The 24,679-nt window shown below is 42.9% G+C and overlaps 1 protein-coding gene across 2 annotated transcripts in view; it reads right to left on the bottom strand.

Annotated features, from left to right (window-relative positions):
- The window catches only part of POLD1 (DNA polymerase delta 1, catalytic subunit), a 172,539-nt gene that overhangs the window by 22,867 nt on the left and 124,993 nt on the right, over positions 1-24,679 (bottom strand). For both annotated transcript variants that reach the window (XM_044281624.1, XM_044281625.1), the window contains exons 23-24: positions 19,131-19,263; positions 6,374-6,487 (exon numbers count right to left, since the gene is read on the bottom strand). In XM_044281624.1, coding sequence (XP_044137559.1) covers positions 6,374-6,487; positions 19,131-19,263 — 247 coding nt within the window. The remainder of the gene's footprint in view (positions 1-6,373; positions 6,488-19,130; positions 19,264-24,679) is intronic.

Below are 24,679 nucleotides of genomic sequence, written 5' to 3'. Positions count from 1 at the left end.
AGAAGCCAATTCGGGACAGTTAAGTGGGGTTCATATAGCACATGCTATGATCAGGGGTAGGATTAAGGCTAGGGTTACATGATGACATGTGTTGCACGACATTTTGTCACACCAATGTAACATGACCATTTTTAGAATGATAATCTAGGATGTTGCACTGCGACACGACAGTAGCAAAAAATCCATTCAAGATGGATTTTCTGCAACTGTCGAGTCGCGACACTATAGACTATCAATGTTGCGCGACACATGTTGCATTGTAGTTGTGTCCTATGTGTTGCGTAGTGTAGCCCTAGCCCAAGGCTACTTTCACACTACCGTTTTTACTGGATCCAATCTGCATCCGTTATGAACGGATCAGGTTGTATTATCTTTAACATAGCCAAGACGGATCCATCATATACTCCATTGAAAGTCAATGGGGGACGGATCCATTTCTATTGTGTCAGAGAAAACAGATCCGTCTTCATTGACTTGCATTGTGGGTCATCACGGATCCATCTTGCTCCACAACCCATGACGGAAAGCAAACTACAGCATGCTGCGGTTTGCTCTCCGGTATGAGAACACAACCAAATGGAATGGGGACAAAACTGAAGCGTTTTTTCCGGTATTGAGATCCTCTGACGGATGTCAATAACAGAAAATATTAACGCTATTTGACTGGAAGTGGCATGCTGCAGGTATGCAAAATTGTACGCAACTCATCCATATTCCAAAAATGATTGCTCAAATGCTCCTGCCAAGCACCAGTAACTCGGAGACATCACCAGGCAGAAAAACACATCATTCACAAAGTGGACTTCAGCTCATACTTGGTACTAGCATTTACTCTTGATATTTAAGGCTCATGAGTTGAACTGTGGTTCGCTGCCAGTGGGGTGACCAGATGTGTCTGAAATCCGGTTGCAATTTTTACAAGCAGATTATCAGGACTGCTAACAGGTGTAATCCTACATCCTCTGCGTCTGGAGGAAAGAAGGTTTGTACACAAACATAGAAGAGGATTCTTTACGGTAAGAGCAGTGAGACTATGGAACTCTCTGCCTGAGGAGGTGGTGATGGTGAGTACAATAAAGGAATTCAAGAGGGGCCTGGATGTATTTCTGGAGCGTAATAATATTACAGGCTATAGCTACTAGAGAGGGGTCGTTGATACAGGGAGTTATTCTGATTGCCTGATTAGGGGAATAAAAAATTCCTTCCCGACTCTAAAGTGGGGAAAATTGTTGGATCTTGCCGTTAGTAGCAGACCAATGATGGAGGCCAAGGTTATGATAAGCTTTGATGACACCTCCCCCGCAGACAATTAGCAATACAAAATGAGCAATTTAGACAAGGGGGAACCAACCTCTTCATTTTGGTTGCTTCAAGGTGACAGAAAATATTGTAATACTCTAGGATTAGGATTTTTGTTTGGTAGTGTTGACATGATAATCTGTTAGAAAATGGAGCCTGGGAGCCAGCTATGCTACGAAATGGATTTTCTTTTATTACACCATTGCTGTTGCTTATTTTTGACTCTGGTCAGAGAAAAGATTGAGCAAATGCAGCAAAAAATAAAAAAATGAGGAACTTTCTCTAGCACACAATAAGAAATGGAACAGAGTTCTGGGAAAAGGGACACCCACACTGCTATATGTTTTTGGCAATGATGTTAACTTTAAATTTCCGCAAATTACAACATTTTTCTGTTGAATCATGTATTTGAGAAAACAAACACAACCTATAGAAATTACATACTGTATATTATCACAATTTGAAGTGCCTGTGGAAGAGCACATTTTTCTGCTTCTTTGTTTTAAACAACTCAAAGGAGTTGCCTTGACCAAGTGGAGATCCATTGGATTGTCCAGGTGTAGATCCGAAGAACAACACTACACTCATTACTGACAAACATACATTATATAGATCAAAGTAATGGGGCAAACCTTTTAATCATTGAATTCAGGCGTTTTGTACAATCACATTGCTACAGATGTATAAAATCCAGCACGTAGCCATGCAGTCTGCCTTTACTAACATTTGTAAAAGAATGGCTTATTCTAAAGAACTCACTGAATGGTACGATAATGGGATATCATTGCAGTAAGTCAGTTTGTGAAATTTCCCTCCTACTACAGATATTCAATGATCAACTGTGAGTAGCGTTATTGCAAAGAGTAAGTGTTTAGGAATCACAACAACTCAAAGAGGAGACCACAAAGTTACGGAGCGGGGTTGCAAGTACCAAGGTGCACTGCGCATAAAAGTTGCCAACGCTCTGCTGACTAACTTCAGAGTCAAAGATCTCCTCTGGCATTAAAGGGGTTTTCTGAGACCTATCCAGAGAACAGGTCATCAGTATTAGTCACCAGCATCTGGTCGGTTGAGGTCCAACAACCGAGACCCCCGCCGATCAGTTATTTGAATAAAATGCAGAGGTGCTTGCAGTAGCAGCTGTCTTCTCTCAATTTTCCTAGGCCAGTGATGAAAAGCTCATCGGTCACGTGGCCTAGGCGCAGCTCAGCCTCATAGAAGTGATTGGGCTGAGCTGCAATACCAAGTACAGCCACTATACAACGAATCGCACTGTGCTTGTAAAGCACGGAGAAGGCTGCGGCCGTCACAGGAGCACAGGTGCCTTCTGAAACTGATCGGCGGCGGTCCTTTGTGTCTGACCCTAACTGGTCATCAGTGTTTAAGTCTTGGAAAACCCGTTTAACAAAAAATGGTCACTGGGAGCGTCATGGTATGGATTTTCCATGGCTGAGCAGTTGCATGCAAGCCTTAAATCGCCAAGCAGATGGAGTGTCAGATGGAGTGCCGGAAAGTATGCAGCAACTGGAAGCAGTGGAAAAGCATTCTGTGGAGTGACTAATGAAACACGTTTCTCTTTTTCTATGACAGTCTAATGGACGAGTCTAGGTTAGCAACTGTTAATGTTAGTGAATGTTACCTCCCTGACTGCATTGTGCCAACTGTAAGGTCTGGGTAAGGTCCATTTTTGTTCCTAAATGACTACACCACAGTGCACAAAACAAAGTCCATAAATACATGGTTGGGTGAGTTAGCTGGGGAAAAACTTAAAGGGGTTCTGCAGTTTGTTTAAACTGATGATCTATCCTCTGGATAGATCATTAGCATCTGATAGGCGGGGGTCCAACACCCGGGACCCCTACCGATCAGCTATTTGAGTAGGTAGCAGCACTCCAGGAGCGCCGCGTCCTTCTCACTGTTTACTGCAGGCCCAGTGACATCACGACTAGTATCAACGGACCTGGGCACGGCTAAGCTCCATTCAATTGAACGGAGCTAAGCCGCACCCAAGCCAGTGATACTAGTCGTGACGTCACTGGGTCTGCGGTAAACAGTGAGAAGGCCGCGACGCTCCTGGAGCACCTCTGCCTTCTCAAACAGTTGATCGTCGGGGGTCCCTGGTGTCTGACCCCTGCCGATCAGATGCTGATGATCTATCCAGAGGATAGATCATCAGTTTAAACAAACTGCAGAACCCCTTTAACTGCCCTGCAAAGAGCCCTAACCTCGACACTAGGGATAAGCGAATCGACTCAGAACTTTTTACAGTATAGATAAATTTCTGAAGTTATTATGTGAAGTCTCGCGAGACTACGCAAAGTAATAACTTCAGCTCATCGGAGCCAATACATTCTAATACTGTACGGAGCGCTCGCTCCGTACACTATTGAAACAAAGTTTTATGCAAATCAACTTCGGATGAAACATCCGAATTGCTCATCCCTACTCAACACCATTAAACACTTTTAGAATGAACTAGAAAAGAGATTGTGAGCCAGGCCCTCTCATCCAATATCTGTGTCTGAACTCAAATGTTCTTCTGGGTGAAGAAGAAAAAAATCCCATAGACAAACTCCAAAATCTTGTAGAAAGCCTTCCCAGAAGAGTGGAAGCTGCTTGGGCTGTAAACAGGGGACAACTCCATATTAATAGCTATGAATTTAGAATGGAAGGTCATAAAAGTTCCTGTAGGTGTAATGTTTATTCGCCCCAATGCTTTTTTCCATTGAGTGTATGTAATGCATAAAATATTTTGTACACGTGGTTATTAGGATAACAAAGAATTAGATACATGTTATGTCCTACTATGTGAGATTTAGGGCTCATGCACACAACAGTATTTTGGGTCTGCATCAAAAGCACATTTTTTGCAGCTAGCACACGGACCCATTCACTAAAATGGGGTCGCAAATAATGTGTCATCCTCACGTTGTCCACATCAGTACAACGGATGCATGCTGAGGACCACTCTTTCTTTTTTAAACCCCTGAAAGGGTTTGTTGTCATATCTCTTGACATAAGAAGCACAGTGGCAAGCCGGTGATGAGTAGGTAGTTACTGGGAATGAACTGTTCCTTCCCAATAATTGCCTGCCAGGTGAAGCCATGGAAATCCACCATTAGACAACCAGTCGAACCCCCATCTGTAGAAGGTTCAGCTGACACTACACTAATGTATATTAGGGCCTTTAGCCTGGTGATGGTTGGGTCAGGAATATGATTAGCTTTAAGTACCTTCAAAGGAACTGGGCTTCAAGTGTAAATGCTCAGTTAGACGAGTAGGTAATCATTCAGGCTACTGACGACACGAGCTATGACATAGTCGCTGACTGTGTTCAGACAGGTTTAGTCAAGGTTCCTATCAACGAAAGGTCACACGATGCACAATAACATTACCGACAATTATTTACTTGTTTGCATCAACGATATCGCAAGCTTTGAACAAGCTTATTTAGTAAAATCGTTCAGTGGCTGCATACATTTCATTACACGATTATCGTTCAGAATGAATCGCAAGCGTAACAATTATCTATTCATCTAAATGAGCCTTAAAGAGTCAAACTATAGTAAATGTGTTAAATTATAGGAACAATAATTGCTCTGTCAACACTGTGATCTGCAGTGTTGAAACAGTTAAACAGCTGAGATGGTGGGTTCCTCCAATCTTGTCCATTAGTTCAAGAGTCCAGCACAAAGCTTTTATCCCTACAATCAAAAACTAATACTTTACGTTCTTGAGTTGTTTTTTTTGCTGCAAAGTAGTAGCATGGAATGTAAAAGGGTTCAGATTTCTTTTTCCACAAGCAGGACCACGTTTGTCTGTGGGCTGTGCCTGGTATTGCAGCTTAGCTCCATTTAAGCAAATATGGCTGAGCTGCAAATCCAGACAGTCCGTAAAAAAAATGTGGATCTGACCCTCTAATAAGAGAAGAAAAAAAAAAAAAGAGAAAAAAAAAAAAAAAGAGAAAAACACCCCTTTTTTTGTAACGTCCTACAAGTCCTGTAAGAGAGACATCCCTACACCTATATCTCTGGGTAGGTATGCCTACCTGGTGTTCAGTGGCAGTCATTTTGAGAAGGTATACCAACCTGACAGAAGAGGCTACACAAGGTTATAAACAATTTTTTTTTTCTTTAATGGGGAAATGCTTAAGAGGCTGGAATAAGCCCAACTTGCTTCATCTGGGAAGTTAAGTAATAACTTATAAATGAGAAGTATGGTAAAACAATAAAAGACCAAAATGTATTAATGTGCAGAATGTGACCACACACGCCAATAGTGCTTCATTAATTAACAAGATGGTGAAGATAGTGTAGGTATGAGTCCCGCGCCTCAGTGCAGCTCACTGGGCAGAAGCTGGAGGAAAGGTACCTTCAGCGTTCCAAGATAGGTGGTGTGTGAAGGTCAAATATAAAACATCACTCTAACAATAGAGGTTCTAATGTACCCTGCTCTCCATTGCTCCACTCACTGGACTGTATAGACGGGGTCAAGTGTGCTGTTGCAGCCAATGACTGGCCTCAGTGATGATATTGTTCCCAATCGGCATGTCACTGCTGGCTAATGTGCCACTTAAGGACACATGGGGGGCTGAGACCAGTCTGGTCATTGACTGCAGCAGCGCAGGCGACCCCTTCTGTGTGAAAGTTAACAGATGGGGGTGGAAGACCAGTGAGCAGAGTCAGGGTGCCGGAATTGAGCACTGGGGAGCAGGTGGGTATGGATTTTTCTCAAATCTACAGCTGGATGGGGTGCACATTTAAACAAAATAAAAAAGAGGTGGACAGCTCCTTTAAGGAGACAAGCTGGTCACAATTAAACAGTTTAAATGGGTTGTATGAGATTCAACAAACATGGTGGCTTTCTTTTAGAAACACCACCACTTTTGTCCATGGGCTGTGTGTGGTTCTGTAGCTCAAATAATTGGGGCCAATGTGCAATACCAGACCCAGCCTATAGACAAGAGTGTATGGGGTTTCTGAGGATCAAGCAGAATCTTTTCTTTACCTCTTTAAGACATTAAATGTATCATCACAGTACCCTCTGCCCGCAATAATTCAGACAGACCACTTACCATCATGGTTAAGCGTTGCTTTGCATCCAATGCAGGTGCTTCGTTTTTTTGCAAATGCCATTAGACCCCCAACCTTGGAGGTAAGGACAGTCTTGCACCTTGTGTGTTCCCCCTCTGCAAAAAAAATATGCAATTGTCAAATCACTCTATAAAGGGAGTCAATGTTTTAAATCAATCAAGGCCATTTATTCAACTGCCTGGAGGTCTGAAGCCAACCAAGGCTACAAACTAGTTCTGCAATGTTGTACCACAGTCAAAAAAAGATCTTGCTTAAAGGGGTTCTCCGGGAATTAAGAAAATGAAAATACTTAAATATTACTTCATTATAAATATATTACCAAATACCTTTCATTAGTTATAATGGCTCGTTTTGTCAGGGGAGCAATCATTAGGAGAAATAAAATTGCCGCCATCCTAATAGTCCACACAAAACCTGCTTATTATTTCAGTATATTGTAGCCTGTATGCCCACTTTAGGTTACCTGCAGGGACCTTATGTGAGGGCAGTTTATAAGGCCTTTTCTGATAGATCAGACACTCCTGAGGATTATAATGGTATACGAATAAAGTATTCCTTTTTAGGCACTACAGGTTTTTACTAGGTGCCTAGTCTAACATTCTAGTCTAACATTCTGGGATCTTTTTCCTTGCCGGTCAGCATGTGAGCTGCCGTTTGCTACATCACCTGTATTGATGCTTGATATTTTAATCTATTGTCTTCTAATTACGTGTATGTAATTATTCAATAGAATTTAATATTTTGTGTATGTATGGGTATCCCGTGTGGATTATTTTTTGGTTTATTACAAAACTTGTCCCAATTACACATGAGGACAAGTAGAAGAGCTGCATTATCTTTCTCTCTTACTTGTCAGGGATTATCTCCCTGAATACAGATAAGATCTTCAGATTAATCTCTGTAGGAATGGAGTCCATTAGGAGACATGAAGTACAGAGAGGATAGTGGGGGTGTAGATAATGTGCAGCAGCACTTGTCTGCAGTCTCCATTACCACAGCCTGTCCTGTACGTACTTCATGTCTCCTCATGAACTCCATTCCTACATAGACTGAGCCAATCAACTTACCATATGTAGTCAGGATCATAATCCCTGACAAATAGAGCAGTGAGGAGGATGAGGCAGCTCTTTCGCTCAGGGTTGTGAAGTAACTTGTGCTGCTGTGTGATTAGGACAGGTTGTGTGTGTACTAATAGGACAGCGGCCATTTTATTTCTCCTAATGAATGCTCCCTAGACAAAATGGACCAGTATAGCTAATGAAATGTTTTTGGGAATATATTTATATTAAAGTAATATTTAAGTATTTTCATTTTCTTAATTCCAGAACCCCTTTATTACCCGGTATTGTTTTTTTCCAGGGCCACTTTAAGTTCCCAGTCTGGCCTGGACTAAGATCCCACTCCCCATCATGAGTCTGAGATTTGCAGGAGTGAATCCCGATCTGGGAGGTCTAGGAGTTACATGCACATGGTTCATCTGAATGGCGTTCATGTAATATTACATTTCCCCTATGATAACTATTTGAAGAGACAGTCCCTTTAATTCTTCCAGCTCACAATGAATTTCAAAAGATACTGCTTAGAAAAATATTACTCTAGAAAGCTTATCAAGTATTTGTGTGCATGCCGAACCTGTATCCCATGAACGTATTCTGCTAAATGAGGAAGAAAAAGGACATAAAATAATAGCCTAAATAAAACCAAACAAGGCATTATCTTAATGTTTGCCAACACTTTTTCTAAGACAGCAAAATTTTTACCTAGTCCGTGCCTGAGGTATTCAGCACCAACCAGTGGTTTAGCACTTATAATGTTGACATCTTTCAGTTGTTGGACTACTGATGTGATCTTTGCAGTTCTTTCATGAACAGCTTGCTCTATCATGAAAATAGCCTACTGTTCAATTTTGACACAACATATCCGATTTCAGGTAATGCTATAGCTTTGAAGGGTAACCATTTTACGGGGGTATTTTTTTTTTATGTAACTTTTTATTTTATTACTAGGTTTGTACCCAAAGATGAGAAGAAAAAAAAACACTGCTAGTCTGTGTTATCAGAGCTTTTCTGGGACGTACAGTACATGCTAACACAGTGTGAAAACACCCTTACAATGTGGATTTCCTTTCTCAGTCATAGCGGGGGCGCAAAGTGGGGGATTGCAATCTACGACATCTATACGCCTTAACAGGTCAATGTTACTGTGGTTCCATGCACCCTGCATATAATGTATACTGTATATCATTACTTACAGAATGCATTGGTGGTTATTACTTGATGCTGTTGGACAGGTTCAACCAAGAAAAGATAATGAAATATTAATTTTTCACTCTTTCACTCAGTTACAATTTCATGTACACTGATCAGCCATAGCAGTAAGGGTGGGGTCATATCACATTTTATGCATCCGTTTGACGTATACGTTATAAAAAATTAATAAAAGGATACAAAAACCCAGCCCACCATGTTCTTGTATCTTGCACAGTCTGGTAAAAAAAAAAAGTATGTTTTGGAATTCTGGAATGGAATTCTGTGGTAAACGGATGCCAATGTATGGCATCAGCTTGAGGCATAAGTTTAACACAAGTTTTTTGTCCATGCGACATGTTAGGAAACTGAAAAAAATGTTGTGCCATTGTTTTGTAGGTTCCATTTTTCAGGCATTCACTGTGCGGTAAAAACGACACGTTACTTTTAATCTGGTCAGTACGATTACAGCGATGCTAAATTAATATAGTTTTTATGTCTCGATACTTTGAAAATTTCTTTGCATCGCCATATTTTGTCTATGGAGCTGAGTGAGGGCTCCTTTTTGCAAGGCAGGCTAAAGTTTGATTGATACCATTTTAGAGTATATATTTATTTTTATTCAATTTGTTTAGGGGGCGAAGAGACTAAAAAAGGTTGATTCTGGCATTTAGATTTTTTTCTATTACAATGTCCACAGTAAGGGATTAATACTTGTGTATGTTAATAGTTTGTTGTTTTCAGATGCAGCGATACAAATTGTTTTTCGGTTTATTTTTATTTGAAAAATTAGGAAGGGAGCGATTTGAATTTGTACAGGTTTTTATATTTTCCCCAAAAATGTTTATTTTCAGCCCCTACTTTCACTTTTGCCGGTCATCTAATAACCCTCATCTCTAAATTACTAAAGGTCCCTTTACACGGAACGATGTACAAGCAGATTGTCGGGAGACAATCTGCTGATCGTTAGTGGTGGAGGCCGCTGCATTTACATGCAGCGATGTCCTCCAGAGTATGGGAAGGAACGATCACTAATGCCATCGCTCTTCCCCATACACACTCGTTCTCCGGCAGCAGATTGTGTTTACAGCTTTCGATCGGCTGTCGGGAAACCAGGATTAAAACTAGTTGCCTAATCTTGAGTAGGTCCCCCTCCTGTTGCCAAAACAGCTCTAACCCATCATGGACTCCAAAAGACCTCTGAAGGTGTCCTGTGGTATCAGACACCAAGACAATGGCAGCAGATCCTGAAGTTAGAGAGTTGAGAGGCTTCCATGGATCGCTCTTGTTTTTCTAGCACATCTAGTAGAGGTTAAGTCAAGACTTTGAATTTCCCTTAAACCGTTCTGGGTCAGTTTTTGCAGTGTGGCAGGGATCATTATTTTGCTAAAAGAGGCCACTGCCATTTTGGAGTACCCCTGTCATGAAGGGTTATACTTGCCATGCGACAATATGAGTATAAGGGTCCATTCACACGTCCGTTGTTTCTTTCCTGATCTGTTCCGTTTTTTGCGGAACAGATCTGGACCCATTCATTTTCAATGGGTCCTGAAAAAAATAGAACTTTTCACCGGTCTTCTATCTGTATTTGGCCCGCAAAAGTGGACAAAAAGATTCTTGTCAATTCTCCAATCCTTTGTCATTTACAGATACCTTAGTACTGCTCGCTGATATCTAAGGTATGAAAAATAGCCTCTTTTTTAGGTTGGCACAAAACTAGGGAATTACTATATCCAGCGATCTATGGAAGGTAGAAATGACTTTTGGTTAAAAACTGGGATCTAACTTAAACACTAGCTTGTCCTGAAAAATACTGAGGAAAGGATCCTGAATAGATGAGGCCTGGGGTTCACAGACACGTCTCGCTGATATTATAGTTAACAAGAAAATGTTTTTTAAAGGTGAGCCATTTTATGGAAATCAATTCTAACAGTTTAAAGGAGCCTGAAAGTTAGCCCTGCCATGACAGTGTTAAGGTTCCAAGGAGCTACCATATTCCTCACTGCTGGTCTAAGCCTGTCTGCTGCTTTCAGGAACCTGGTTATCCAGGGAACCTCAGCCAGACTAGTATTATATAAAGCCCCTAATGCTGAAATTTTAACCCTTAGGGCAGGCATGTCCAAAGTGCGGCCCTCCAGCTGTTGCAAAACTACAACTCGAAGCATGCCTGGATAGCTATTAGGGCATGCTGGGAGTTGTAGTTTTGCAACAGCTGGAGGGCCGCAGTTTGGACATGCCTGCCTTAGGGTATTAGGAGAAAGACCTAGGTCTAATCCGTCCTGAAAAAAATCTAATATCGTTGATATGTTGGGTCTAAATTGATCAAACAAATCTCCACACCAAGAGGGGAATTTCCTCTAAACATACGCCTTGTTTGTATTTTGTTTCCTGCTAAGGAGTAGGGTGGAAACAACTTTACTAGATAACCCCAATTTTAAGAGGATGGATTCTTCAGAATCCAGGCCGACAACTTTAGGATTTTTACATTTGGATGGGGAATAGGACCTTGATACAACAGATCTGAACTCAGAGGTAGTAGAAGGGGGGCTTCCATGCTGAGTGACTTTAGAAGTGCAAACTAGCTTCTCTTGGGCCAGAAGGGAGCCACCAACATAAAGATACATTTCTCTCTTGGAAATTTCTGGAGGACCTGGGGAATTAAAGTTATAGGTGGGAATACGTATACTAGGTGAGATGTCCAGTCCTGATTGAAAGAATCCATTGCCGTTCGGGAGATCTCTCGGGTTGAGGGAAAAAAATTGTCTACTTTTTTTCAGGAGGCGAAAAGATCTATTGACTGTTTGCCCCACTTTTTTATTATTAGCTGGAAATGCTTCTGGGCATAATGTCCACTCCCCAGGATCCAGAACATGACGGCTCAGGTAATCTGCCTCTATATTTAAAGATCCCTTTAGGTGAACTGCCGAGATAGAGATTATATTTTGTTCCGCCCAAGAAAATATTTTGTTTGCTAGACTCTGAAGTGGATGGCGTCTCATCCCTCCCTGATGCTGAATGAAGGATACTGCTGTTGAAATTATCTGAATAAAATAGAACATTACGGTCTTTTGATAAATGCGATGTTTACTCCAGAGCTTCCCAAATTGCTTGTAGTTCTCTGAAGTTCGAGGATTGTTGTCTTATGAGGAGTGGCCATCTGCCCTGATAGGTTTCCTGCTGAACTACAGCCCCCCCCAACCCTGAAGACTGGCGTCCGTTGTGATTACAAGATGTTCCTGCTTCCAGTATATTCCCTTCTCTAGGTTGTTGTCCATGAGCCACCACTTTAGGGAATTTTTTACATTTTAGCCTAGAAAATTTACTTTGTTTAGGGTCACCTGTGACTGGTTTCACTTGGATAGCATACATTTTTGAAGGGGTCTTAGATGGAATTGAGCCCAAGCGACTGCCGGGATACAGGATGAGAGACTTCCTAGAATCTTCATTGCTGTTCTGATAAGAGAATTTGAAAAAGAGGAGATTCTGCTTTATCTGGTTTTTCAGTTTCTCTATTTTGATCAATCCAAAGACATCCCTAGAAACAGTTTTTGGCTGCTTGGGGAAAGATCTGATTTCTCTGAATTGGAGGTGGTCCAGAACTTTCTGTAAGTGATTTTGCAGTAGATCTTTGTTGTCCACTATCACTAGAAGATCATTCAGATATGGGATGACACTGATTGCTTCTCGTCTTGGGGCCATTACCAACTCTGCCATGATCTCGGTGAAGACTCTCGGCGCTGAGGAAATTCCGAAGGGGAGGCATACAAATTGATAATGTTGGATGTGACCCCTCCTGTGTATTGCAAATCTTAGGAATTTTCTCGATGTTGTGTGTGTCTCGGGATATGATAATAAGCATCCCTCATATCGATTGAGCCCAATACCACTTTCCTTTTTATTAATTTTACTGCTGATCTTAAAGTTTCCATCTTGAACTTTTGATATGTAACATGTTTGTCTAAGGGTTTTAGGTTTATTATAATTCTAGACTTCACGTTTGTTTTTTTACTAAGAATAGGCGAGAGTAGTGGCCCTCTCTTAGCTGATTTTTCGGGACAGGTCCTATTGCTCCTAATTTTAGTAAATCTTCTATGCCTGTCGTTAAGGTACCTTGTTGGGAGGGGGGAAGAGTGGTGATAACAAATTTTTCTGAAGGGGAAGACTAATTCCACACGGTAACCCACTCTTATGTTGTTTAGGATCCATGAATTTGATGTTATTTGCTGCCAAGTTCTTAAAAAGGAGCCGAGTCTTCCACCTACTTGTATGGAGTCATTGTTTCGGGTTAGAGGAGGTGGTCTCCCCTCTGTTAGGGTTAAAAAGGAAATTTCTTCCCTTACCTACTTTTGCATAACTCCACCTCCCTGATTTCCTCTTATCTTTCTTGTGTTCCGATTGGTACTGACGGCCACGAAAATGTTGTCTTTTTAATTTAAATCTGTCTTCTGGAAAACACCTCTTTTTGTCAGCGGCGTTTTCTAAGATCTTGTCTAGAACTAGTCCAAAAACGTTTTGGCCCGTGAAAGGGAAGGGAAATGAGCTTGCTTTTGGATGAAATATCCCCAGCCCAAGCTTTGAGCCATAGAACCTGTCTTAGTGTGTTAGATAACACTGCCGTGTGTGCTGAGAGTTCTACGGATTAAGCTGCAGCAGGGCCGGCCTTTGGGGTGTGCGGGCTGTGCGGCCGCACAGGGCACCATAGCGACAGGGGCGCCAGGCGGCCGACAGCTCGCAGTGTAATATGCGGGCTGCGGCAGGCGAGCGAGCTGGCGGCGGCAGCGGGGCACAGGGAGATGAGCGCTTCCATTGTGAAAGCGCTCATCTCCAGTCATCTGTATCGCCGTCCTCAGGACAGCGATACAGATGCCTGCCTGTGCTGCGGTAGGGGAGGGAGAGGCGTGTCCCTTTCCCTTCCTCTGATAGGCTGCCGGCCTAGTGCCGGCAGCCTATCAGAGGCCGGCGCGATGACATCATCGCGCCGCCTGAGCCATACAGCGTGGGACACAGGCCAGAAGAGGCCTGCATCGCATCACTGACATGGAGGTAAGTATGTGTTTTTTTTTTTTAATTATATACAATACTTTTACTGGCGGGGGCTGTTATTACTGGCAAAGGGGGGGGGGGCTGTTATTACTGGCAAAGGGGGGGGTTATTACTGGCATAGGGGGCTATTACTGGCATAGGGGGCTATTATTACTGGCATAGGGGGCTATTATTACTGGCATAGGGGGCTATTATTACTGGCATAGGGGGCTATTATTACTGGCATAGGGGGCTATTATTACTGGCATAGGGGGCTATTATTACTGGCATAGGGGGCTATTATTACTGGCATAGGGGGCTATTATTACTGGCATAGGGGGCTATTACTGGCATAGGGGGCTATTACTGGCATAGGGGGCTATTACTGGCATAGGGGGCTATTACTGGCATAGGGGGCTATTTACTGGCATAGGGGGCTATTATTACTGGCATAGGGGGCTATTATTACTGGCATAGGGGGCTATTATTACTGGCATAGGGGGCTATTATTACTGGCATAGGGGGCTATTATTACTGGCATAGGGGGCTATTATTACTGGCATAGGGGGCTATTATTACTGGCATAGGGGGCTATTATTACTGGCATAGGGGGCTATTATTACTGGCATAGGGGGCTATTATTACTGGCATAGGGGGCTATTATTACTGGCATAGGGGGCTATTATTACTGGCATAGGGGGCTATTATTACTGGCATAGGGGGCTATTATTACTGGCATAGGGGGCTATTATTACTGGCATAGGGGGCTATTATTACTGGCATAGGGGGCTATTATTACTGGCATAGGGGGCTATTATTACTGGCATAGGGGGCTATTATTACTGGCATAGGGGGCTATTATTACTGGCATAGGGGGCTATTATTACTGGCATAGGGGGCTATTATTACTGGCATAGGGGGCTATTATTACTGGCATAGGGGGCTATTATTACTGGCATAGGGGGCTATTATTACTGGCACAGGGGGCTATTATTACTGGCACAGGGGGCTATTACTGGCACAGGGGGCTATTATTACTGGCACAGGGGGCTATTATTACTGGCACAGGGGGCTATTATTACTGGCACAGGGGGCTATTATTACTGGCACAGGGGGCTATTATTACTGGCACAGGGGGCTATTATTACTGGCACAGGGGGGCTGTTAATACTGGCACATGATTGGGGGCACTATAGGGGCATCTACTGAGGCCACAAAGAAGGGGTCTTTTATATGGGCTCTCTGTACAGTACAATTTTATACTGGGACACATGGTGGGTAGTAAGGGGAAGGGGGGAGAGGAGTACTATGGGGTCATCTACGGGGGCTCTAAGAAGGGGTATTTTATACTTGCAAATTATGGGGGACACTGGGGGCATCTACTGGAGCATTTTATACTGGTACATTATGGGGGGCACTAGGAGGTGGATGGATCAGATTCTAGAAAGCATTCCTCTACTAAAAATGGCAACTAGTTTCTTAATGGATACTGCAGCTCAGGGCCGGCCTTAGGTGTTCAGGCGCCCTGTGCGAGCTAACCTTGTGGCCCCCTCTCTCCCCCCCCCTGGTACATTATGGGGGCACTTTCACAGGTGGACCCAAAGAGCCTCCATGCACCTCTCCTGCTTCCTATCTTGGTAGGACAGGGAAAACACAGGCGATAAAGGGGAAGGGGTGGGATTTAAATCTCTCTGTGTTTTTCCTGTCCTATCAGAGGAAGTCAGTCTTAGGATGTGGTGTTATGGAGACGACTAGGGAAATGATAGGTGGTACATTACACAATATGCATGCAGGCCAGGACCGTTTACAACTATGCAGCAAAACGTAATGCCCAGTATGTTTTGAAATATTTCTGTCATAACCAATATTCGCCTTTTGTGCTACAGTACCTGTTCTGTTCCAGACAGTCTAACCTTTGCAACCTATTTCCATCAAGGAGACTTGGGCACCCATGATTTTGTCTCCAATTCACCAGTTGTCCTACCTTGGCAGGGCCGGATTAACGTAGGGGCTGATGGAGCTGCAGCTCCAGGCCCCTATCATAAAATAGGCCCATCCGCCAGCCAAAAGGTCGTCGGGAGCGGCCGGCGCTAAAAGTCCTCTGTTAGTTTGTACACAGCGCAGCATGCAGGAGGGATAACCGCGGGCGCACTGAGTTCATATCCGGCGGGCCGCGGCATTACAGGAACAGCACCAGCTGCTCTGACGTCCTGCCGCCGGATATACGTCACAGGATATCCGGCGGCAGGACGTCAGAGCAGCTGGTGCGGTTCCTGTAATGCCGGCCCGCCAGATATGAACTGAGTGCGCTCGCGGTTATCCCTCCTGCACCACAGCAGTTTCGACCAGGCCAGCACACGGACGGGGATGGCCCACAGCGCTCGGCCACACGGAGACAGGCAGCAGCAGGAGCTTCTGGAGGGTGCAGGTATCAGACAAACTCATCTAGTTGGAAGGGAGGGCAATCATAGTGCTGTTATGATTTATGGACACAGCTCTCAGCATGCTTAGCCAGCCTTCTATCTGGCTTTGCATCTTGAGAGTCACAGTCCACAGGCTGTTTCTGAGCCTGTGGACTGTGACTCTCAAGAAGCACAGCCAGATTGAAGGCTGGCTAAGCATGCTGAGAGCTCAGTCTAAATAACATAACACATAAAGAAATTACTGTTTCTAGCTGCTAGTCCACAGTCCACAGCAGCTAGAAACAGTAATTCCTTTAAAGTGAACCTGTCACCGGGATTGTGTGTATAGAGCTGAGGACATGGGTTGCTAGATGGCCGCTAGCACATCCGCAATACACAGTCCCCATAGCTCTGGGTGCTTTTATTGTGTAAAAAAAACAATTTGATACATATGCAAATTAACCTGAGATGAGTCCTGTCCCTGACTCATCTCAGGTTAATTTGCATATGTATCAAATTGTTTTTTTTACACAATAAAAGTACACAGAGCTATGGGGACTGGGTATTGCGGTTGTGCTAGCGGCCATCTAGCAAACCATGTCCCCAGCTATATACACAAAATACCGGTGACAGGTTCCCTTTAAAGGGATTCTGTCACCAGGTTTCACCCCTCAGCTAAAAATATGCTGATGTTCAGGGCGTCTTCACGATTCCTAATGTGGGCTTATAAATGTCATCTGTGGGCTTATTTAGCTAAAAAAAACAGCTTTTACTAACCTGTCAGTCAAACAAATAAGGTGCCCAAGGGGATGTTAATGGATGCAAGGTGCCGTCTGCACCCAGCGCCGCCTTTCCGGACTTCTGCGCCGCCTCCTAATCCTCTGTGCCGCCTCTCGCCCTCCCTCCCTCCCACCTCCTTCTGCTGTAAGATTTTGCGCACAGGACTCTGCCTGATGCGCCGTGCGGACTTCTCCATTTGGCTTCTTACAGTGAAGTGCTCATGCGCCGGCACTTCGCTCAACCCCTGTATGCGCGAGATCTTACAGCAGGAGGAGGGGGGAGAGAGGGAGGGCGAGAGGTGGCACAGAGGATTAGGAGGCGGTGCAGAAGTCTGGAAAGGCGGCGCTGGGCACGAACGGCGGCGGGTGCAGACGGCACCTTGCATCCATTAACATCCCCTTGGGCACCTTATTTGTTTGACTGACAGGTTAGTAAAAGCTGTTTTTTAGCTAAATAAGCCCACAGATGACATTTATAAGCCCACATTAGGAATCGTGAAGACGCCCTGAACATCAGCATATTTTTAGCTGACAGGGGTGAAACCTGGTGACAGAATCCCTTTAATGTGTTATGTTATTTAGACCCAGCTCTCAGCCTTCTATCTGACTGGCTAAGCATGCTGAGTGCTGTGTCCATAAATCATAACACAGCTCTATGAAAATTACTGTTTCTAGCTGCTGTTGTCCACAGTCCACAGCAGCTAGAAAACCGTAATCTTCATAGTCATGTTAAATGATCACTATAGTGTCAGGAAAACAAAGCGGTTTTCCTGACACTATAGTGCCCTGACGGTGCCCCCCACCCTCCCGCTCCATGTTGCTAAGATAGACGCCAAATGAAGGGGTAGTTGCAGGAACAAAATACTTTAATGGTATCGATAAAATATATATGTAATTAAGACACTGAGTGCAGTTCCATAAAAAGGCCCAGCAAAATCCTCAGCACCAGGCCCATGATGCTCTTAATCCGGCCCTGTGTAACCTTGGACTACTTTTGGTGGGGACTAACTACTGCATATTGGGAATGGCTCACAAATACCACCTTTTGAAGATGATCTGACCCATTCATCTAGCGGTCACAAGTCGCTCAGGTCCTTACTCTTGCCCTCTATTTCTGCACAAACTACCATCTAGAACTGACTGATCACTTGATGACTCATTTATTTCTACTACATGTTCATGTTGGATAATAATGTAAAGTAAAGAATAGTTGACTATAGCAAGATCTTATGAACACAGACCACAAGCTAAACCCACAGTTAGTCAATCTGGAGATCAATGTCTTCATGCAGAAGTCCTGAAGGTCTCCAGTTTCAGAGGACAATGCTTTAGTTCCCATTTAAGCATTAATAACGTGTGATGAAAGTAGTCATTAAGTGACACCAGAGACTACTAGTGTAGTGTAGGTTCACTAGGCAGCTCTCCAGACCTGTATACTCCATATGACAACAATTCTGACCTCAGAGCTCTGCACTGTGTCATGCCTCCTGGAGATGCAGGTTTACCAACTATCCATAAAGTCAACTATTAAAAAGTAATTGATGTGTCCATGATTATCTTGGAGCTGGAGATGTTTGTGCAGGTAATTATGATTGCAATTATCATAATGAATGCAGATAAATACATACTACTGTTCCTAATTTTCAACATATCTACTTTTATCACCGATTTTGGTAATCCAGACTATGCAACTAAGGCTACATTAACATGAAAGTATTCTGTTTCCGTGTCCATACCGTTTTTTCTGCGGATTGGATGACGACCCATTCATTTCAACGGGTCCGCAAAAAATGCGGACAGCACACCATGTGCCGTCCTCATCCGTATGTCCGTTACGTAGCCCCGCAAAACACATATGGTCGTGTGAAAGTATCCTAAGGCTGTGTTCACACTACAGTAATTTGGTCAGTTATTGCCATCAGTTATTGTGAGCCAAAACCCATTGTGAAGCCTACTCTGAGATGAGGTATAAGGGAAAGATCTGCACCCAATCAGTATTTTTGACTCGCACCTGGTTTTGCCTCTCAATCACTGATGGAAATAACTGACCAAATAACTGAAGTGAGAACTTGGTCTAAACCGTTTATGATTTTTTATTTTTATTTTTTGTATTGACCTCATGTAGCACCTTCTCCTGGTCAGAAAATCATCAAAAGTTAACAATGAATTTCCTTTAACCTGGTTTTGAATAGTCAGGAATATTTATACTACAGTCTCTCTATACTCCACTGTCAGACAAGTAACCCCTTTAGAAAATCAACAGGAACATTTTATAAAGTGAATACCCACTCAGAAGCACGCTCTCCGCTTTAGTCTCCCCCAGGATGGGCTCAAATATTCTTAGCAGAGGCTTTGCCAATTGTTGCTCCAAATAATACCGAGTGTCAATTGGGATGTTATTCTCAAGAACATAGATAGGATCCTAGAACAAAAATAAAAAAAAAAATAAAACCAAATAAACACTTAAGTACAACACTATAAAACATTTTTGGAAGACTTCGTATTACCAAACAGCCACGGATTCATTTGGTTGTATAAGAAAAAAATAAATTCTTAAAGGCTATGGTCATCTTTGAAATTATTACGGCATTTATGCGGAAAAAAAAGCCCATTCAAAATTAATATGTTTTTGGCCTCTGCAGCTTACCTGTACTACATTACATTGCAAGCTGTTTGATTATTTTCAGTGTCAATTCTAGCTTAGATTAGAGAAGAGGGGCTGGAAACTGAAAATGAAGCCCAGCTTAGAGCATTGACACTGAACATAATCAAGCAGCTTGCAATGTATTTTAAGGGTACTTTCACACACTTGCGGCAGAGTGATCCGGCAGTCCGCCTGCAAACGGAGAGCATTTGTAGGCGGATCCATCTCGCAAATGCATTGCAAGAATGGATCCGTCTGTCCGTTTGTCATACAGACAAACGGATTTGTCATACAGACAAACGGATCAGTTTCTAATTGAAGAACCTAGAATATGACATATTTTCAGTTGTTTCACACTTTTTTTGTTATGTATATAATTCCACGTGTTAATTCATAGTTTTGATGCCTTCAGTGTGAATCTACAATTTTCATAGTCATGAAAATAAAGAAAACTCTTTGAATGAGAAGGTGTGTCCAAACTTTTGGTCTGTACTGTGTGTATATATATAGATATAGATATATATATATATATATATATATATATATATATATATATATAGATATATATCTATATCTATCTATCTATATCTCTCAATGAAAAACAGAGCAGCACTCCAGTAAGGTGAAAAAAAGAAAGCCGTTTATTCACCCAGTGGTGACGCGACGTTACGGATCCAACATGAAGCCTTTCTCAAGCAATGTGGCAATACAAACTGAACATACTTATAGTGTGAGGAAGTGACATCAAACATGATTAGCATTAACCCATGCCTATACAGGTGATAAATAATAATGATAATACATGTGTATACATTTGTACATCAGGTGAACACAGTGCTTCAAGTGCGCATGTGCCAAGACCCGGATGCATCAGTGTCATCCGAAATGGTGGAGACTCAATGGTGTAATATCAGGGTTCTCTCCAATCATGGTAGTTATGGAAAGAGCCAAGCACATTCCCGATGCCATGCACTGAATGCAGGAACATAATATGTTCAGAGAATACAGGAAAAAAAAAAACAGCATCTGTACTCCGCTGATGGCACCAAAAGGACAAGCACAGTAAATTGGAATTTTCCATGCTTGGCCTGCATTAATACCCTTTTGCTCCACACTGCGTAAAGCAACGTTATGATCTTGTGATCCATTGAAAGGGAAGTAATTTCCCACTTGTTGACATAGGACAGGTGTATTTTAAGTGTTATATTCAGATTTCAGGGGGAATTTCATTCCCTTTATTTGGCGTGGTTTCAAAAGAGTCATTGTTTAGGAAGAACTTATCATAAAAGCAACGGGAACTGACAAAAGTTTAGAAGATTGGCTTTTACTGTTGAATGCCCTTTGTTGTGGTGCTAATCGAAAAAAAAAAAAATCTCTGTCATATAGGTCACCGGATACATAATAAATACTCAATTCACTCTAAATCAGTTCCTCTATAGTGACACAATTGGGGAAACAGCACACAATAGGACCTGTGCCTCTCACTGACTAAGCTCAGTTAATAGAGAGATTGCAGAAGTTGGAAGCCAGACAGCAACCTCTGGTCCCTGGTGACAGGGAACCACTTTCTCTGCCAGACCAGCCTCTGAAGAAAAATACTCAAAAAGCAGAAGTGCAACCTGTATCTAAACTCACTCTCTCCTAAAGTGCACCTGAGCCCCTTAAAGGTGTGTCTCTCTCACTAATAATCCAAAGGTTTGTTTCGTTGCCATGTCTGAGTGGTGACCAGATCCAGGGTCCATATAGACTCAAGGGACTAGATAAATACATTTGTGAGGCATAAAGGGAAAGCAGTGCTGCAGTGTATGATTTTATATTAATTACTATTAAAGGCAGTTCTGGGGGAAACCACATGCAAATAAGACCGAGCATCTGGAGAGTGGGTGAAATTGTGGCGGAAATGGGGGTTGACATTATAATTGTTGCTTACAACTACATGTAATATGTGAGATCTGTCAATTCTTAGGTTAAAAGTGTATTCTGGAAGCAGTTATCTTTTATCCATATATATTAGATTTGGGGGGTGGGAGGGGGGGGGGGGGACAATCCCAAGAATAGTGGTCTAGCACCCAAGAATTATTGGAGTGGCTGGTAGAGCACGTGCACTGCCGCTCCATTCATTCTATAGCATGCTGGAGAAAGTCCAGCACTGTACTTGGCTATCTGATAAACCAGGTTACCCCTCTAAGCTTCAGAATATAGTAGGCAAGTGCTTAAATGGAACTTTCTCGTAACCCTTGAGCTGTACACGCACAAAATAAAATCTTACTTTAGGAGCCTCCCAACTGTAAGAGGGATCGGGCATGTTGCAGTTCCTTTGTCCCTACAGGAAAAACTCCACAAAAAATGTTAAACGTATAGCGCACAATCCTCTTCAACTGAAGATAGTAGGTGGAGACATGAATGCCATAGTCAACCGGGAAGAGGACAGAAAAAGTGCAGTAAAACTATCCGATAAACGGGGTATAGGTAAACAGATTGTCACTCCTCATGAGGGATGCAGATCTTCTTGATACATGGAGATTATTTAACCCAGAAGGTAGGGAATTCACCGATTTCTCACATGCACACCAAGCCTGGTCGCGTATAGATTATATACTAGTCAATAGAGGGGGCATAGGCCTCTTTACAGACCCCAAAATCAAAGACATGGTAATTTCCGATCATGCCCCGATGTCCATTTTAATAAGTGAAAAGATACCCAGGGGCACTGACTTTGGATGGCGGTTTCCCTCAGGCCTATTAAAAGATGAAAACTTTAGGGACCTATTGCGGGGCTGGTGGCTAGAGTATAAGCAAGAAAATGAGAAGTCACCAAATCCTCAACTATTGTGGGATGCGGGGAAAGCAGTTCTACGGGGTAAAATCATTGTGTACATGTATAACAGGAAACGTACAGCGAAGCTTAAACTTATCCATCTCAGTAATGATCTGAGAGCGGCATATATAGCCTTCCAAAATAATCCAACCACTCTCTTGAAAAAAAAATTGGCAGCAAGCGAAAGCAGAATATGAAACATGGCTCCTGACCTGGGAAAAACTAGCGCTATCAAAATGGGAAGCCCACCTGTTCATGTATGGAAATAAAGCAGGTAGCTTGTTGGCTAGACTAGCAAAGGGCCAGAGGCCCCTGAATATCATCACTGCCCTCGAGGATGAGAAGGGAGAAATAAGTCATCACCTTAAAGAGATCAATAAGATATTGAGGGACTACTACGCCAAACTATATGAGAAATCGAAATGTAGCATAGCAGAGAGACAAGAGTGGCTGAAAACCAATGTATTAACATAACAGATCAAGACAGAAATACACTCAATGCTCCAATAACTAAGGAAGAAGTTGTTACTACAATAAAAAAAATTTAGCCTTGGGAAAGGCACCAGGCCCAGATGGGTTCACGGGAGAATTCTTCTGAATCCTAGCTCAGGAAATTGCCCCAACACTCTTACAAATATATACGGGTTACATGCAGGGCTCGACTATACCCTTACATACTAACACAGCACACATAAAAGTGTTACCAAAACCAGGTAAAAACCCTATTATGGCCTCTTCTTACCGCCCGATCTCACTGATTAATGTGGACCTTAAGATTGCCTCAAAGATCCTGGCCGACAGATTAGCACTCATATTGCCAAACTGATCTACCAGGCGCAAGTTGGGTTTGTGCAAGGTAGAGCGGCTGTCACAAATATCTGCAAGGTGTTGGCAGTGCTGGAAGAGGTGAAGGCGCATCCGAGAGCCCATCCATCCCTGGCTATAGTGACAATAGACACAGAAAAAGCATTTGACAATGGGGATGGATGGGCTCGGTATTAGATAATACGGGATTCAAGGACCCTTTTAGAAACTATCTCAAAGCCTTATATACTGGTCCATAGGCTAGAAAACACACCCCGGGTTTTGTTTCAGCCCCCTTCAATTTACACAAAGGTACCAGGGCAGGGGTAGCTTCAAGTACCGATATTAAGGGCATAAAGATAGGCACCACACAAATAAAGCACGCAATCTTCGCCGATGATTTATTGTTATTCTTCGATAACTCGCATAGGGACCTGGGGAATGTGTTTAGACTCCTAGATGACTTTGGCAAAGTATCAGGTTTTAAAGTAAATGCTACCAAACCTGAATTGCTGCTCCTGAGTAATGGAACTACCAGAGGCAATACCCGACAGTTGGATGAGGGGGGCTTTTACATGCCAAACTGACAATGATCCCCTCCTCCATAAAAGCTAGCTTATTAATGAAGACACACTTGCTGCTTGAAAGGAGGTGCGCAAAATATTTGATCTCCCTTTCAAGCTATCAAACCACATGCATATCTGGGGTCATCCAGAGTTCCCAGCGGGTATAGAGTCTCAACACTTTGTAACTTGGAGGGAGAGAGGTATAGCTAAAGTTGGGGACCTTTGGAACTCACAGGAAAAACGCTTCTATTTCTACACAGATATACAGGAGAAATATAATCTTAGACACACACGACACCTACTGTATTTGCCTATATCCAATTTATGGTGTTTTTGAAAAACAGTACAGAACCCAGACAGGATTCTCTTCCCTAACAATTTCGACCTTCTTGTGGGTCAAGGCGTGGGTAGCCTACAGGAAAACAGTTGCAACCAGTGGGGTCTGGCAACAACTTATTCCCCCTCTTCACACTGCTGAGTATGCATGTTTACAGGTCAAAGAGCTGACACTCAAAACAGAATATGACCAACAGCACTCTCAAGAGTATGGCCAACTTAAAGAAGTTTTGCAGTTTACAAAACCGAAGTTCATATACGCAATAAGGTATACGGTATTAAAAGAGAGGGAATTCTTTTAATCTTTCCTCATAACTTAGAACCTCCATGCCCTTTATCAGTATAGTCGCTGTACTTTGTACGTTTTACAGCTCCAGGGCATTCTTTCAATGGACAGGTGCCCAGAACTGAACTGCATATTCCAGATGAGGTCGCACCAAAGCGGACCTTCATCTTATACTCTGAGTGCAAAAGCGGCCACACTGAGCATTTCCTGTGAAGGACCTTGTCCGGAGTTACACAGACTAGTTTGAATGGGCACTGTGTAATGCTTAATGGGGTTGTGAAGTGGTTTAATATTGAGGACGTATATTCAGTATAGATCAACAATATTAGATCAGCATGGGTCTGACTCCAGTCACCTTCACCAATCAGCTGTTTGAAGGGTTGG

Source organism: Bufo gargarizans, chromosome 2 (assembly GCF_014858855.1).
Source record: "Bufo gargarizans isolate SCDJY-AF-19 chromosome 2, ASM1485885v1, whole genome shotgun sequence".
Taxonomy (NCBI): domain Eukaryota; kingdom Metazoa; phylum Chordata; class Amphibia; order Anura; family Bufonidae; genus Bufo; species Bufo gargarizans.
The sequence above is the reverse complement of the archived record's forward strand: the minus strand, read 5'-3'. Positions and strand labels throughout refer to the sequence as shown.